Genomic DNA, 17,378 nt, shown 5'->3' with positions numbered 1-17,378 from the left:
ACTACTGCATTTCTAACAAAATATGGAAGGTTCTCATGAAGCTATTTTGGATATCATATAATTAATTGTTTCAAAACTGCCCAAAAAATGTTCAGGGAGTTCTAGGACCATTTTCAATATATGGAACAAATTCGTGTGAACTGTATAGTTCCTTTAAATGGGAATCTTATCTGGTGAATATTGCACCTGGGATTCTTTTCGTTACAGAGTATTCTCAAATATTGGAGAGTTAATTCGTTACCAAGATTCAGAATAAAAAGGTATTGTAGGAACTATGATAAAGTAATTTGACTATTTCCTGAGAAAGAAATATTCACACTATACTCATGCAGCCTCACCTCACACCCCCCCCCCCCCATATATATTCAAGTAACATGAAAATATTTGATACTTAACCTTACTTGCAGGCAGGTATAATTTTGATACTTGTAAAGCATCTCATATTTAAAAGGAAATATTTTAAGAGCAATAAAACATAAAATCTGACACAAAAACAAGAGAAAGAAGTTTCAACTTTATTTTCTTCTATTTTCTTTTTGTAGGTCGATTCATTCCACAATTAAGGGCACCGAATAATACACAAGAGTGACTGTGTGTTAAAGTCGTAAAAGCTTAAATGTATAAAACATGAACAAGAAATGCAGCACTTTATCTAAATTACTAAATCAATAACTATACCTTACAAAAATAAGTTGCATCAGTAAAGTTTGTTGTCTTGATTCTGGATGAAGCAAGTCAGCTCGGGATAAAGATGTCTAGACTAAAATGGCATACTGTAAACAAATAGAGCTTGTGATACAAAGCAAAAAAGTCCAAACTCCTGCCATGATGGCTTGTTCATTTGTTGAGATCTATATTAAATTTAAATTATAAAAGTTTAATTGCTTTATTTAGATAAAAGTACATTGCACTATATCTATGATGTCATACATGGACTACAACAACAAATGATTCTGATTTTATTTCAACCTGAAAAGATTATATTTCCTTGGAAAATAATTCAACTATGTGACAGGATGTCATATTTATGTGGGTAAAGTATGATGAAGTTATTAATGTATATATATGTAAATGACATCACAAATTATTGCAAAAATGTACTTTATATCTAAATTAGAATTTTAATAAACTCAAAATTATAAATATCTCAGGAACAGAACCAGCTATCAAGATCAGAGTTGGATCAATGTGTATCTTCTAACATGCTCTATATTACATATATTTCTTAAACTCTTAGACCTATGTATCCATGGTAACTGTTGTTTCTGGAGTGTAGCATTATTTAGACATATCAAATGATATGAATTCCATTTCTTCTAATGAAAAGCAAGTCTTAAAATATGCTTTTCACTGGCTGACTGGTAGCCAGCTTCAAAGTAAATTAAAATGAGAATCAGTTTATATTTCATTACAGAAAAAGATAAACCAAAACCCATCCAGCAAAGCTTTACATTAATACCCCTTCCAGGAGAACAATCACATTATTACAATAACATGATTCTTTACCACAGCTACTTTCTCTCTGCAAAATAATAATGAACAAATGATCACCCCCCAAAAATCATGATAGGCCAAGAGTTGTTTGCAGATGACAAGTCTGTTTTGATCTAAATTTATGATACTGTGGAACAATTTGGTGCTATACTTCACAAAGTTTTACAAATTGTTTTTTTGATGAATATTAATACCGTTCTATCAACTTATGGATTTAATGTAAGTCTCATTTCAAAGTTTATTAAGACATTAGCTGTGACTTTCCTAGAAGACTGTAAAACATCTTCAGCTCAGATCTCTTTTCCTTTGTCTTTTGGAGCATCTGTCACTTTCACATAATCTTTCTTCAACCACAATCCTACTAAGAGGATAAAATGACAGACATGAAGCGTCGCTGAACTTCCCGATGTTGAAGGGTAAGTATTCCAACAGAGCTCGATCAGGCCCAGAATAAGTAACCTGCAAATACCAAAATACAAAACAAAGATTCATTAGTCATACCACAAGAATATGGAACAATGGAGCCAGAAGCTATAGAAAGGGGGATGGGGGTCATTCTGAACCAAGGCCAAATGTGCTATTGGAAGAAGTTAGATGTTAATAGGGGGGGGGGGGGTGATGTATTAGCTCAAACAAATTCACTGTCAGATCAATGCCCCCATCTTGAGAAAGGACTTGGATGGGATATTATATTATTAACCACAGACAAGTGGGTACAGGTTCATGTTCAGGAGTCTATATCGACGATGGGCCCATGGCAATACTCCAATAACCATGGGCCCATGGCAATACTTCATTAACAATGGGCCCATGGCAATACTCCATAAACAATGTGCCCATGGCAATTCTCAAGTAACCATGGGCCCATGGCAGTACTCCAATAACCATGGGCCCATGGCAATACTCCAATAATCATGGGCCCATGGCAATACTCCAATAACCATGGGCCCACGACAATATCCAATTCTAACAAGAGTCCATGCATGAAAACCGAAAAAGTTGCTGAAACATCCAGGTTCACCATAAAAACTTGAACAACATACGATACTGTGACCTAGCATAACTGCATCTAGATAAAAACTGAAATCTTGTTATATCAATCCAAAGAAAACTACACGACAACTTTTGGATAAAAAAAATTGCAACTTATAAAACTTTGGATTGTGGAGAGGACAGAAAATGATGAGCAGATTTCAAGGTAAGGAGGCATAAAGGGGATTGTGCAAAATACAGCAGGGGAGGGGGGGAGGAGATAATTTATTGATGCAACCTCTGTGCAATCCAAAACTCGTATGACAACATAATGGAATCATGGCATTACAGAACTCAGCAATTTAATTTTATTACAAAGTCAGTTCAAAACTTTCAGAAAATTAATACAAACTAAAAATTGACTCACCTCACTGGAGATATCAGGTCTGTGCACCAGAGAAGGTACGGCAGCGTGTGGAAATACCAGACGTAAAACTGTGTGTGAAGCGTTCTACTGAAGGCTATACCGATGAAATTCGATGTGTAGAGAGTCTTTACAATATGTGATACAGAGTCAAGGATTCATACGTTTACAAGAAAAGCAAAAATATGTCATTTCTGTGAATCCTAATAATATCAAATAAAACAGACTTTTAAGAAAAAACATTCGCAACATGACATGTTGTAAAGTATGCATACTCCTGACTTTGTGTTTATTTGTTGTTTTGCATTGACACAGTGACAGACAGTAATTCTTAAAATAAACTTTTAAGATAAAACTTCACATGTTTTCAAAAATAAGTTTTCAATAGAGAATGATCATTTTACTTTCAACATGTTCTGATTGAGGATCTGCAATAAATCACAAACTGATCATAAGTTTTTATTGTTCCTGCCTACAAATAGCTGATGAAAATACAATCAAAGGCATCACCAGTCAATTTGGGGGGGGGGGGGGCACACAGCATGTTTGTACTTCAAGCTGGGGTTCTGGAGCCTACCATAGGGCTCCTGGTGGAAGTCAAGATGGCTAAACTCCCTGCAGCCTTGCAGTGTTCATGGTTTGCAGAACTTATATCAGCTTCAAATTTGTAGGTACATGTACATAATAATTATAGTTAGTAGAAGTCAAGATATCTTATAAATTTTTTTGATTTGGCAAATTTCATTGCAGGGAGGCCACCAAACAGTTTTAGGGGGGAATGCAACCTACCCCCTTGAGGACTCCATTGTGTACAATATGTAAGCACCTTTCATTGCGCATGTTCTAATTTGGTTTATAAATTTTTAGACCAAATCTTGGATGCAATTCTTGATACCAAAGCCTTGTGTGTACATGTATGTGTTTGTATCACTGTACCAGACACAGAACCACAACATGCACATGGACTCACAAAATGCATGAATGATGTTTGAGGAAAGGATATAATTGGCATCTAGGACTGATCTTTCTGGTAAACTCGGGTTTGGAAGCAAAGCTTGAAGACCACCAGAGCGTCTGGAGAAATGACCAGCAAAAAGAAAACAGTCTGAAGATATCATGTACACTAGTGAGGTATTATGCACCATCGTATCATATCTTACTTTGTCTAATTGTATCAAATCATGTTATACCATGCACAATATGCATAATATGTGTATTGTGATACCATGTATCACATGACATCCACACATGCAGCTTCATGAATTAAATGATGTACTAATTCATATCATGTACCACATTACATCATAAAATTTTACACCTGGTCTTGAATCATATAATATGCCAAAAAATACCATACACATTGCTATAACATAGCATAGCATAATACACCATACCATACCAAACAATATTCAAACGTTCCACACCCCATCATACCGTGCCATACTATAACATACAACACCATTACTACATCATAACTTGTACCACACCATTACAGTGTACTGTGCCATTCAATGCTCTACCATTTGTTTCACCATTCTATTTCCATACCATACCATTCCAATACCATACTATACCATTATCATACCATACCACACCATACCATTCCCATATCATATCATAGCATACCACACCATGACCATACAATACCATTACCATACCAAACCATACCATACCAAACCATACCATTCCAATACCATACTATACCTTTATCATACCATACCATTCCATATCATATTAAACCACACCATTACCATACCATACCATACCAATACCAATACCATTACATACCATTACCAAATCATACCATACCATTCCTATACTATACTATACCATTATCATACCATACCATTAGTTACCATATCATATAGCATACCACACCATTACCATAACATACTGATATAACATATTACATAGTATCAAACTGCATTAAACCATTCAGGTATCGTGCGGTATTCTATCAGAAAATCCTAAAGTAACATCAAACAAGTATCGGCTATATCGTAGTAAAATGTATATTGGCAAGAAGTGTGATGTGCTTCCATACCTGTTCCATCTCCGAAGAGTGAAGAGTACTATCAAGATTATGTGAAGGGCGAGAAGAGATGCTTGAAAATATCGGTTTAGAAATATCTCCTCTGGCAGACATCTCCAGTTGACGGTCCAGATGTAGAAGAACTGTCTGCTCAGTTCAAAGGCACGTAAAATGTAACCCACCGGATTTTCCAGTAAAAATGGTATCGCTAAAACGACCTGAAAAGAAAAGAAAAGCACCAGTGTTATTAAGGCTTTTTTCTCACGTTGTTCGTGCTTTTTGAAATGGGTATACTTAAGCTAATCTGTACAGCATCAGGAGTGGACTACTTGCCAAGCTTGTGTTTACAAGGAATGTTTTACATGCCACTTGCCTTATCATTTAAAACCTATCATTTCTGCGAATGAAACTTTAAAAGTTGATTCATGTGTTGCCACAGTGAATATTGATTCTATTTTACTTGCTTTACTTCAATGAGAGATTCTAAATGAAGAAAAAAGATGGCAACTCTGGACTTATAGTAGACCGTCAGAAAGACAGACAGACTGACATACAGACAGACAGAAGATCCTATTCGGTGATATATTACTCACCATTTTAACATTAAGTTAGGTGAGAGTAGCCTGGAAGGGTGCTTGGAGGATGCCTGGCAGGTATTTGTTAAATCACAACAATGTGTAGAATAAACTTGTGTACTTTTGAGCAAAACATTGAAAGATACCAAAATATTGAAAAACCTTTATTAACTCTTTATTAATTTTCATCTTTATTGATAAACACTACCTGAACGATAGCACAGATAGCAAGACGTGGTATAGTCCTCCAGAATCCAAACTCTGTTAGCAACAGGAGAAGCAAGGCAGGGGAAAATAGGAGGACATTCATCTTCACAGAAACAGCAATACTGAATGAGGGATGCAAAGGAAACAATAACATTGACTTAAAAGGAGCAAATATTTAAGCATCATCTAACTTGATGAAAATAACAAGTTTTATTTTGATAAATACCTTGACTTGTAGTTGCCCATTTAGTTCTACCTGCCTGGTACCACCTACCCAGGCCACCCCCCTCTGCCCCTCTCCCTCTTGATTGTTACTCTAAAAATTTGTGGATATTTCAGGTATTCTGAGATAACTAACTCTACCTGAATACTCCTAAACAGTTCACTGTTTAGTCCATACACATTTAATTCAAAAACCAAAGAGGATATCACTGTTCAAGAAACTGCTAGATCAATCCAACAAGAAAAAAAAGGAAATAAACTCCCGACAAAAACCACCTAAACCAAAAAACTAACCATTAGTAAATACAATAATGAGCCCCACCCCCCCCACCCCCAACCAAAACTTAAAGAAGTCAAAAGTTGATCCCGGAAAAGACTCACCTAAACCAAAAGCAGCCCCAGTTCCAACTACGATCGATGAAAAAGTTTGTTGCCAGATAGAAAAAGAACATTGCTACGGGATCGTTGAACAAACGTAGGACATAGATGGAATGTATTCTGTAGGAGGCGCAGCAAACAAAGAACATCACGTACGGAGGAACCTGGGCAGGAGGAGAGGGGTAAGGTACAGAGAGAGAGAGAGAGAGAGAGATGATAATGATGATGATGATGATGCCAAGTCATTCAGCCAAGTAAGTTATGCAATACACAGTGACAAATCTTACACTACAAATTAAAAGTTTCTCAAGTTAATGTTTTGAGAATGTACATGTCAACAAAATTAGATTCAAGCAGGGACAAGTGAAGGCAGAAACTGATCTCCTCAAACAGCCCAGTGTTTGTAAGTTAACAGACTCACCTTATCTTAATCTTAACAAAATCATTATAGTGATTATGTGCATACGAAATGAAAACACACAAGATCATGTTTGAGTTTATATTTTTCTTGATGTTTCGATGTACCACCGGTGTTGTTCATGTCATTTAATGACTGAAAATGACAGTAATATTTGTAAAACCAATAAAAACAGCATAAAAGCGATAAAATTGTGAAAGTACTTTTGACAAAAAGCTTCTCATCATAAGAGCTAGACCACACCTAGATGTTGGTTAAGTTATTAAAATGCAAAAGTAAACAGAGACAGTGTCAGTATAAAACACACAAACTATTCAGGTCTTAGTTTTAGTTTCCAAATTTGCGTTAAAATGTTGAGTTGGAAGCCACCCCACATGATGATGTAGTTCATAAGCCCTTGCAGGCTTCTCCCACATTCAAGGTCATAAAAATAACTGCCTCATAGCCTGTATTTAGTGTCGTCAGCAGTTTCCTGCTAAGGTATGCATACTGCATTTATAGTACATGCTAATCCTGTTAAATAGTACAAGGCTTTTATTTTCTCCTCGACTGAAGTCTTCCTCTACGTTAGGTTTTATCACCACCATACAACCATTTTCATATCATAGGACTTTAGAAGCAAGATTATTGCTGAACTGAATATACAATAAAGATGGTAAGTCATTGTTTCTTCGACCAGCTTCATGGACTGTCAGTTAGAACTGGAGCAAAATGTTACTGTTAGTAGGCGAGCAACTTTTAGTATAAAATTAGTACCCTAGTCAGAGACCTAGTTCTGATAAAGTTAGGCTATTAGGTCTAGCCAGAGTGACATTGCGAAGATCATCGAAGGTCTGTGACATCAAGTGTAGTATAATGCATGAATGTAGGCTGGGTTTTGCACGCTTATTACTGTTGTCACAAGTCTGCTAGTCACATCGACGACCAGCTGTCATTTGAGCAAGGAGAACTTCATTTGTACTGAATATGGATTACAATGCATTCCGTCATTGGCTTGGTTTTCATGGTTAGTCAGATCATCAGCTTAAACAAGTTCCATATTTTGAAAGCGAGTAGTTTTATGTATTTCCTTTTTCAAAATGCACAGAATCACTTTTAACAAATGATCACAATCAAAGGGGGGGGGGGGAATGGCCCAAAAAAGGTGGGGGAGGGGAAAGTTCAAGAGTGACTAAATTTTGCTATAATTTTGCTAGAAATCAACATTTGTTTATATAACATCTAATCTGCTTTTCTGTTGGTCATTATCATCTCTCAAAAAATATCAATATAAAAACAGCTTTTTCTCACCTTTTTTGTCTTCTGAAAAATTCTAAATACCAAGGGAAGAGTTGCTAGGTAGAGAACACCAAACAGATACTGGGCTAGTCTGATATCAGTCCCCTTATCGGTGATGTAGTAGAAAGCCATGTATATATACACAAAACCAGCTGGGTACCTGCATAAGCATATTAAGAGAGTAAAGAAAGAAAATGTTGTAAACTAATTAAGAGAGTTTGGAAATCTTAAAACTTACAAAACAATTTACTCTTTAGAGTCGTTAGATTTAGTTTACTAATTGACAAATTTGTGAATTTTGTTCATGCCACCAAATAAAGTAACAATAATAGGAAATAACAAGAGCATTTGTAAAGAAAAAAATTGCAATGCATGTGCTTGATAGCCATCTTAAGTTAAGCAATTTGCTACATATGCTAAAACAGTATTCTCTGAAACCATTTACAAGAAAAATTACCATGAATTCGTTCGCGTAATCCCTTATTGTTGAGATAAGTGACTGTGTTAAAATTACCCTGCCAGATAAGTTTTTCTCTAATATTGCTGTCCTCAAACTTTACCCTCCCTCCCCCCCCTCCCCCTCCTCCTTTTCTGTCTTCTATAAATGTCAGATTTTGACATCCAAGGGGCTAAGAATTCCTTTTTGCAATGGAAAGATGTTGAGTACTGTTTACTTCAGCCATTTGAGATCAAGCCACAAATGGTGTTAACATAAGATGGTTACAAGACAATCAAATCAGCCAAATTTATAATGGATGCTATCTTGAAAGATTCATGCAGCCCTTTATAAAAGACCTCCACTTTTTGTGGACTCTAATTTTATTTTTATTTTATTTCTGTTTTGATTGTGTGTCTGAGGAGGACAATGGTTGACAGAAAGCTTCTTCTTCTTTATTTTCGAACAAAGTTCTTTTTTTAATGTTACGCAAATTTTGAAAATACATTTAAATTCAAATCAAATTTATTCTGTTATTAACAGTATATTACATAAATAAAGTTCAACTGATGTGTGAAGCTGGATTATCACATCAAAACACAAATTGATTATTTAAAATATTCAATATTGATGAATATAGATCAATAATGGTGTAATGGAGAGGTCTCAGTGACAGGTTGGGCAAATAAGGATATTGAAATTCTTTAGTGCTATGAAGCATGACCAATCAGAATAATATTGGTGGAATAGCCCAAAACTAATTGATCTCAATGCATAACTGCAAAGTAGCTTCTGCTAGTATTGTAGCAAAGTGTGACAACACATCAATGCTGGTTGTAGTTGTGAAAGTATCAGAATTATGTGAAATCCATTCAATGTCTTTTACTTGGTCAGAAATCATAGTTCTTATTTCTCAACCTGAGAAATCATAGCAGATTGTTATCAAATTGATAAGGAAGTTTATAAACAAGTGTCTAAGTGTGGTATTGAACATATATTTTTATCCTGATTATTGAAACAAGATTAAATCTGTTGAAAACTGTAACACATGCCACATTTTGAGTAATACAGTTTAAAGAGAGAATATGGCACAAAGGAAAGAACTGGACTGATCTGACTTACACCAATGGTCCTGTGCCTCCTTTCAAGAGGAGGTAATCATAGGTTCCATTGACTACACCCTCTACTTCAGACATGTAGGCTTCCCAGTCAATCTCTGTATCTATGCAAAACAAAAAGCAAGGTAGTGTATATGTTATAGCCTGTTGAGTTTGTGATATATGGATACATATTATAGCTATGAACTTAACAACAACTTAATTATCATCCTGAATTTTTTTTTTCTATCAATCAATTTGACATTTATTTCAATACATTCTAACATATTTCCTCTCCCCCAACTGCAGAAGGAAAGAGAAATTTTGGTTCCACTAGTTAATAAAAAATTGCAAGTTTCAACTTTATAGTCATAATCCAGTTTTAGTAGATAACAGTGACAAAATGCCATAGTGAAAAGCTAGCACTTCATACTTCCCTCTGGACTGTAGTGTACAACAAGATCCAACCTAGGCTAGTCAAACTTAAAGGCTGGTATGCCCTTTCGTGCAATACTTCTTCCAATAATTGGATACTCATAGACGGGGAAACAGGTCATGGTAATGTAATGGAGCTGATAAAACTGATAGACCGACCCACACGTACTGATAAAAGTAATCCAAAATGCAATGTAAATGTCTGAATTAACTCTAGGTCTAGCTTAAGCCTACGGTTAGGTACCAATTCCACGATGGAATCTTACATTTCACTCTGTTGATAATGAAGACATTGATAATTATTTCTCCGATGAACAGGAGACATGCAATTATCCAAAGGTATTCTGGATCAAACACCAAATCCTGAATTTTAATATTTGGTATTTTATCGAATATCCCTTGAGGGGCATTCGATGGTGGCTTTTTGGTCTTCCTTTGAGGCATTTTGGTTGTCGCGAGTTACAGAGAGTCTGTGAGCGATCAACGATCAGCTGTTCACAACTTCACACGTTTGATGCACGGTGCCTGGTGGAAAAGATAATTGTCCGTAGTGAAATGTTTTAAGCAATTTTGTGCTTTTTTGAGGCTTAAAATGAATGAAAAATTCATGATATATGTTTTAATAACTATTAAAGTTTTTGAATATGCAATATTTAAAAAAAAAACACGTTATGTAACGGGCATGTACCCCACCATACCTAGGTCATAGAAATTGTTCTACACAATTTCTATGATATAGGTAAATTTAGGTAAAATATAATCAAGCTACATTTCAGTCAAACAGAAGCCTACAGTACATATTTCGCAGCCTATTCCTTGATATGTATTGATTTTTGACACAATGACAGGTTGCGAAGAACCGTTTTGGTGGAAATTCCTGTCTATTTGTCCCATTTTTCTCCTGTTTACATGTTTCGTTATCCCAAATATCTATGCAGAAGAGGCGCTGTGCAGCTACTACAGTGAGTGTATCTCATTTTAGCTTAATTTTCTAACCGAGAATGCGAGATGAACAGTAGCCTGAGTAGGAATACTGTACTGTAGTCTGTAAGTGCAACCTAGTGCTATACTAGGCTGAGCCTCACTAAGTTAGGGCCTAGGCTAAGCCCAACATACCTAACATAGGCCATTAAGCCTTTAGGTTAGCAACTACTGAGTGGTATTGCGAGGCTACTGTACTTAAACAGCGGCAAAGGATGATAATGCGAAACGTCGAATTCTTTTGTTGGTCTTATCCCACAAATTGAAAAAGAATATGCATATTAAATCATGAAACCAAAAGGATGATATGTACTATACATAAGTATTAAAGTTGCCAATTCTCAATCAGAATCCAATAGGCTTGGCAAGAAAAACAATACACCATCAATAGATTGATCTTATGCCTAAAACTCAAATAAAAAACATTTCTCAATGTCACATGTAAAGTAAAAAATAGCAGTTGGCCTAGGCTTATTTTGATATGGGAGATGGTATGAAAACCATATTTTTCCATCCATTCTGTCATGGTGTTGACTGAAAGAAAAGAAAGCAGGTGTTTTTTTTGTGATGTGTTAAAGTACTAACTGCTGCTTACTGAAGGCCACAACATGCAAATTGAATTATCAGCAAATTAGAGAACATTCTCGTTGCTGAATTATTTGGTGAAAGTTACTGTCCTACTTAAGAATTTTCATGACATGTAGGCCTATCGATCTTAAAAGCAGAAAAACAAGTTTTTTTAACACAAACTTTGATTAATGTCAAAACTTCACTATAAATACTTACTTACTATTCTGTGCATCAATGTTTTATCTCCATCAATAGGGCTTATTTTTCAGATATGCCTGTGATGACATCATAATTCATATCTGAAATTTTAAACGTTTCCTAAAATTTGAAATAATTATTTCAGAAGATAAAGAGTCCATATGTGAGGATATCAAGAGCTCTAACAAAGTGTAGATCTTTTATTTGATTCAGTTGAATCTGAAAAATTACTTTTGTATACAAATTTATCTTAAAATGAGCAATATATTTAGTGTTTATAAAGACACCACAATAGATTAAGTCTCTATTAGTTTTCCTTAGAACTGTCCACTTTTAAGAAATAATTCTAAGCAACTTCTGAGTCAATGATTGTAAATAAAGTATATATTCATATATATATGTGTACATATTCCAGTATCATATTTGATCTGTTACAGGTGAGAGCAGATATGCAGAACCGCAATACAACTTACCAAATTGTTCCTGGTATAGAGATCTGGCTTGCTGCAGGAGGACTGAAGTAACCTCTGTGTTAGGAAGCATGTACATGATACACTCTGGTACCAAGGCATGTCAAGCTAGACTCAACTACATGATGTGTTACTTTTGTAGCCCTGCCCAGTCAAAGTGGTATGACAAAGGGTATGTAACATTGATTTGCTCTGATTTGACCAGACTGGTTTCAATTGATGGTTTCAAACCTCTCACCCCCTTACCCCTCACCTCCCCCACTCTTCCCTGTGCTTATCAGTGGGATGATATATTAGCTGCCTGTTGTCTTTAATACAGTGAGTGAGAAATAGCAAGCATCAAAGGATGACTTTCTAAGGCACAAAATTAACCTTAATATGTTGCAGTCTGTTAAAATACAGTGCTATCAGTCCAGGTTGTATATCTGTAATACTTTATTGTGTTTTTGAAAAATTACCCTTTAGACAGTTATTTGTAGAGTGACTGGACTATAGCTACAGTATATAGGTCAAATGTACCTGCTGTAAGGTCAGTTCCTCAGATGTAGCACAGACCTCAGTCGGGAAACACAAGACCTTATATCCTCAAATTACATTATTACAATACATTACAAATTTAGCAAAGACAAAGTTGTACTGAATGTCATTCAAATGTGCTTGAATCTCTGTGAAGTTACAAGAACATGCTTTGGCTGATTTATTAGAATTTACTAAACAATGGATGAACCTTTGCATTTAGTACTTCACTGAGGAGCTGATATCATCATCAAATGAGCCTTAAAGGAGCATTCCAATGATTAAGCTTTTTTTAACAGTTAATAATCTTGAAAACCAGAACAGCTGTAAAAATATTACTATCACTCAGATTTTTCATTTTTTCATGGACTATGACATATCAAAACTTAAATTATTGCCTAAAGTTATCCTTTAAGTGGTTGTCATAATGTGCCATGGCAAGGTTGAAAATGTTTTCCCATATAGAGGAGATGCAATAATATTTTGACATACTTTTGACAGAGAACGTTACAAGAAAAGAAATATGTACTGTAACTGTTAATGCATTTTATTTTTTAGAAGATTGTTTTTCTTTCTCTTTCTCTCCCAGGAGGGTCAACATTTGTTCCTCGTTCTGCAACGACACTTTTGAAGAATGTAAGACGACAAAGTTGGAAACCATGACGATAGGAGAGATGTATGGGAACGGTCAAGAGTTCTGCAACGCCAACAGTTTTGAGATCATACCGGGGAATGATCATTGTTTTGACTTTGATCCGTCAGTGTTTGGAGATTGCAGTAAGACAGTATGCAACGTCCTCTTAGTTTTATTCCCATCCGTCTTTTTCTTCGCATACTACACATTTATGTCCGAGTATCACTAGTTGATATCTCGAGCCATTCATATCAGCCAGTCATAGAGAGTACTTCCGAAAAATGTAATAATGAATCTGATTATGTTAGAATCCATATCTGCAAAAATGGATATTTGTGAGTTTGTGAGATTTTTTTATGTGTGGATGTGTGTGTTTGTGTTGCCAAGGTACAAAATAAGTGCCAAAAGAAAGGCTCAGCAGAAAAAGCTGTTGTTAAAAACCTTTATTTGTCAAAGTTGGATCAGGGAAGGGTAGCAAACCTGTTTTGGATATTTTCTTTAACTGTTCTTTCAGTTATTAAGAGCCCTCTTCCCTTCTTTTGATGGTAGTTTTTAAGAGCTATAGAAAAAAAAATTGACGTAACGTCTACCATACTTCTGCTCGCTGTATTATATTGAGAGTTGTATGGTCTCACTTAAGTGAGGATCTATATTGCTATTCGTATATTCTGTTCTTAGCCTGATTAACTGAGTGTTTAAATGCATTTCTAAAGTGATATTCACTTTAACCCGTCATGAGAATTGACTCTCGCAGACTGGTAGATAGCATAACTCAAAATGTTGAAACATTGATATTAATTCATCTATTGTTTGATGTACTTGATATTCATATATTTTGTGAAGACTGAATAAGGCAACCTTTTCAGTAATTAAGCTTTCTTTTTTTCTTCTCTTTAGATGTAATTATAAACACTGCAATAGGTGGCAGGTCTTTGGTAATTTGATATCTATTCCTTGATTTTGAATACAGTATACAGCTTTAATCTTAGAATTCCATGTTAAACTGAAAGATAATTGAAAAACCAAAAGAAGAACAAGTGGCCTGTAGGGCATTGTGTTACTGTGCCAACCAATCAATTGCTCTTTGTGATATTTTTGCACTGTATCCTACCCTGTGTTTTTATGAGTGTTTAACAATTGTTTCTTTAAATGAGTCTATTTCTCCCTATCCACTAGTCTCGTCTTTCAAATAATATTTAAAATAATACACAATTTTCGATTCCTGCCCAAAAATCCATTTCGTTCATGATGTGAGAAATTTTACAGCACAATGATTGCTATTATATTGTTTTGAGGGGGGGGGGGGGGGTAAACGGTCACAGTAATTTATCTCATTCATTTCAGGCTTCGAATTTCACAATTTTTATTCACTTGCTTTAAAAAATGCCAGTGGTTAAAAAATCTACTACTGTAGTAGCTATGTTGAAGTTCACACTTGGCATATTTTTGCATTGCAACACACATCAGTGTTAAAGGAATATTGAAGGCAGGGATCAAAGACAATTTATATTATTCAGTAACCTAAAACTCTCTTATATATCAATTTTTTAGCTAACCGCTTCCTGTTTGACTGAATACGCTCGCTGTAAGACAGCTATGAGTTTATGTTTTATAAATTGAAAATGTTTGGTAGTGTGTATTTATTTAGTTGTAAAGATTTATGCACACATATTTATTTGTATATGTGTGTGTATAAATATACATTGTCCATCATTTTTAGGTGGAATGTGTGTATGCTTTAAACCTTACGAAGCCCTCTCAAAAGTACAACTATAATGTATATGTGAAGTACACAAACATTGTGGTATAGTAGACACAGACTTTTAACAGTGTTATAAAATGACAGAGTTTCACATTTTTGTGGATAGGCTTCCTAACCTAACACAATAGTGTCTCCTTTTCCAAAATATAGCATTTGCTATCATCCATTTTATTATTTGCTTTTATAAGAAATATTTTACAAAGGCAAAGAAAGGACTACAAGTTTTTAAAGAGAAACAAATCAAATATTTGGAATTCCAAACTGCAATTTTTCCCTGAAATATAGACTTTATTGATTTGATGCTAGAACTTATTCGGAGGCTATATGTGTGCAATAGATGTGCTGACCGTGCAATATTTCTCATGCGTATTTAATATAAAATAGAATTTATAACTATATTTGGTTGGACAACAGGGTATTCATGAAGAAGAAGAATATGGACATGTTTTTATTACATTATGTTAATGTATTGATCAAACCTTACGCCAGACAGAAGTAACATAGTTTTTCGTTTTTTTTCCTTAAATGAATTGTATTGACATTTATTTATTTCAAAATTGATGGGTTTTTGTTTTGTGTGATTGAAAATGTATTTATTTATTTTATTTGTTAATAATTTGAATGTTTTCTCTCCTTTGGGAGAATGCTCAAGAGAATCTTTTAAGGTTGTTACTATAGTCGTGCCAAATACTTTCTTCAATCATGCCAAAGTAGAGCCATTACCATAAAAAAAATGTTTATCTTGATGTGTTTTACTTCACCTCATGCTTCTCTTTTAGCTTCCTTTCCTTTGGAAGAACTCCTGTTTTTGTCCTCTCAATCCCCATCACACAACAGTAAGGTGAGGAAGTGGGTGAAGTGGGGGGGGGGGAATGTCCAAGACCACTCCCTACACCTTTCTTGTCAATATATGTCTTAAGGGATAACTGCAGTTGTTATGCTTTGTGCAAACTTTTTAAAACCACTATCAATGTGTTTTTTTTTCACTGCCATAGACCATACACACTTTTATAATTACTTCTCATTGTCTGCCAATAATAAGTTGGAGGAGACTCAGAATCCCCACCCCCCCCCCACCCCAAGCATGCTAAACTTACTGGTATAAATATTTATGATCTCTATACCCCATCAATAATAGGGATAATTGGTATATACTTTACAGTGTTACCATATTACATTGTCCCATGTAAGGCAAGTTAATACTAACTGGAAGAGTAATCATATTTAAGAGGTGGTGAAAGAGACATGAATCAAGATAGGAGAAGGGGATGAGTGGGGTGGGGATAGGGGTGGAGCAAAATTTTGAGGGTAGGTGGAGGGGGAACATGTGGCTTTGGTCTGAGAGGACGAACCACAAAACTAACCTGGAAACTACGCAACAAATTTAATTCTTGATCAATTCGAGCCAGAATTTCAGTATTTGAATGTGTTTCAACAAAAGATCACTGGTTCTTACTACAATATTTTTTTTACACTTCAACAAAATTGCAATTTTTTAACGACAAAAACACAGCCAGAGGGTAGTTCTCATTAACATAAAGGGGTACTTTTAATTAATTATGAAGGTTTTGTTAAAACGTATCCATTGTTGTGATTCTTTTGGTTATAAGTGTCAACATAGTATTCTGTAATTCTGTTGGTAGATATACATGATAAATAAATGTGATTGTATTGAATACACAATAATATTGTTGCTCTTTTCTAGATATTTTAATAAACTTTTGTCTCCTCATTGCTCTGATAGTGATAATTTGAAATGGGTGGGGAGGGGGTAGTGGGGGGGGGCGAGGACACATTCAAATAGCTTTCATGGCAATGGTCTGAACGACTGGTGTGACTATGTAAAATAACCACGAGAAGGAGTAGTTTAAACTAGTGAAAAAACGTCCGTTAGAGATTCTACATATACTTCAAAGTTAGAATCTTCCACGCTTGCAGCGAACAATCAATTCGTAACTAAGTATTATTCTGCTATTTATATTGAACCTCACTTAGTTCCATTATACGGAAAAATAAAATTATTTGTCTCTCAATTTATTGATACAATAACATCGACAGCGCATTTTATTATCTGAAGGGTAAAGACCACGCTACTGATTCTTTTCAAGCTAATAATTGAGTAAATTGCATTGTAACATCAAATCAGAAAGAAATGTTAGAAATTGGCGTAAACACTATCCACTGTGTTTAGCTCCGGTCGTATGGCGGGCCGTTTCATTTTTAATTGGTAATAGGAGCAATGAATTGATGATATCACCTGACATTTGCTGCTATCACCT

General features: G+C 35.1%; 2 protein-coding genes across 2 annotated transcripts; one reads left to right on the top strand and one right to left on the bottom strand.

Annotated features, from left to right (window-relative positions):
• Positions 1-502: 502 nt before the first annotated feature.
• On the bottom strand, positions 503-10,482 carry LOC139976289 (dol-P-Man:Man(5)GlcNAc(2)-PP-Dol alpha-1,3-mannosyltransferase-like). Its single transcript, XM_071984950.1, has 9 exons — positions 10,235-10,482; positions 9,559-9,658; positions 8,013-8,160; positions 6,308-6,468; positions 5,706-5,826; positions 4,935-5,140; positions 3,894-3,964; positions 2,894-3,029; positions 503-1,953 (listed from the first exon to the last, which is right to left on the bottom strand). The coding sequence occupies exons 1-9, from the start codon at positions 10,410-10,412 to the stop codon at positions 1,785-1,787; spliced, it is 1,290 nt and encodes a 429-aa protein (XP_071841051.1). The 5' UTR covers positions 10,413-10,482; the 3' UTR covers positions 503-1,784.
• Positions 10,483-10,596: 114 nt separating this feature from the next.
• LOC139976293 (riboflavin-binding protein-like) lies at positions 10,597-16,756 on the top strand. Its single transcript, XM_071984954.1, has 3 exons — positions 10,597-10,930; positions 12,155-12,359; positions 13,293-16,756. The coding sequence occupies exons 1-3, from the start codon at positions 10,810-10,812 to the stop codon at positions 13,564-13,566; spliced, it is 600 nt and encodes a 199-aa protein (XP_071841055.1). The 5' UTR covers positions 10,597-10,809; the 3' UTR covers positions 13,567-16,756.
• The last annotated feature ends 622 nt before the right edge of the window (positions 16,757-17,378 follow it).

This window comes from Apostichopus japonicus, chromosome 11 (genome assembly GCF_037975245.1).
Source record: "Apostichopus japonicus isolate 1M-3 chromosome 11, ASM3797524v1, whole genome shotgun sequence".
Classification (NCBI taxonomy): domain Eukaryota; kingdom Metazoa; phylum Echinodermata; class Holothuroidea; order Aspidochirotida; family Stichopodidae; genus Apostichopus; species Apostichopus japonicus.
Note: the sequence above shows the minus strand (reverse complement) of the source record. Positions and strands in the feature narration are given on the sequence as shown.

Excerpts from the sequence above, each read along its gene's own strand:
- LOC139976289 (XM_071984950.1), bottom strand. The coding sequence starts at position 10,412 with ATGCCTCAAAGGAAGACCAAAAAGCCACCATCGAATGCCCCTCAAGGG. Across the intron at positions 8,161-9,558 it reads GGAGGCACAGGACCATTGGT|GTACCCAGCTGGTTTTGTGT; the intron begins GTAAGTCAGATC and ends ATGCTTATGCAG. Across the intron at positions 6,469-8,012 it reads TTTTTCAGAAGACAAAAAAG|GTTCCTCCGTACGTGATGTT; the intron begins GTGAGAAAAAGC and ends CCTCCTGCCCAG.
- LOC139976293 (XM_071984954.1), top strand. The coding sequence starts at position 10,810 with ATGACAGGTTGCGAAGAACCGTTTTGGTGGAAATTCCTGTCTATTTGT. Across the intron at positions 10,931-12,154 it reads GGCGCTGTGCAGCTACTACA|GTGAGAGCAGATATGCAGAA; the intron begins GTGAGTGTATCT and ends GATCTGTTACAG. Across the intron at positions 12,360-13,292 it reads TCAAAGTGGTATGACAAAGG|GAGGGTCAACATTTGTTCCT; the intron begins GTATGTAACATT and ends TTTCTCTCCCAG.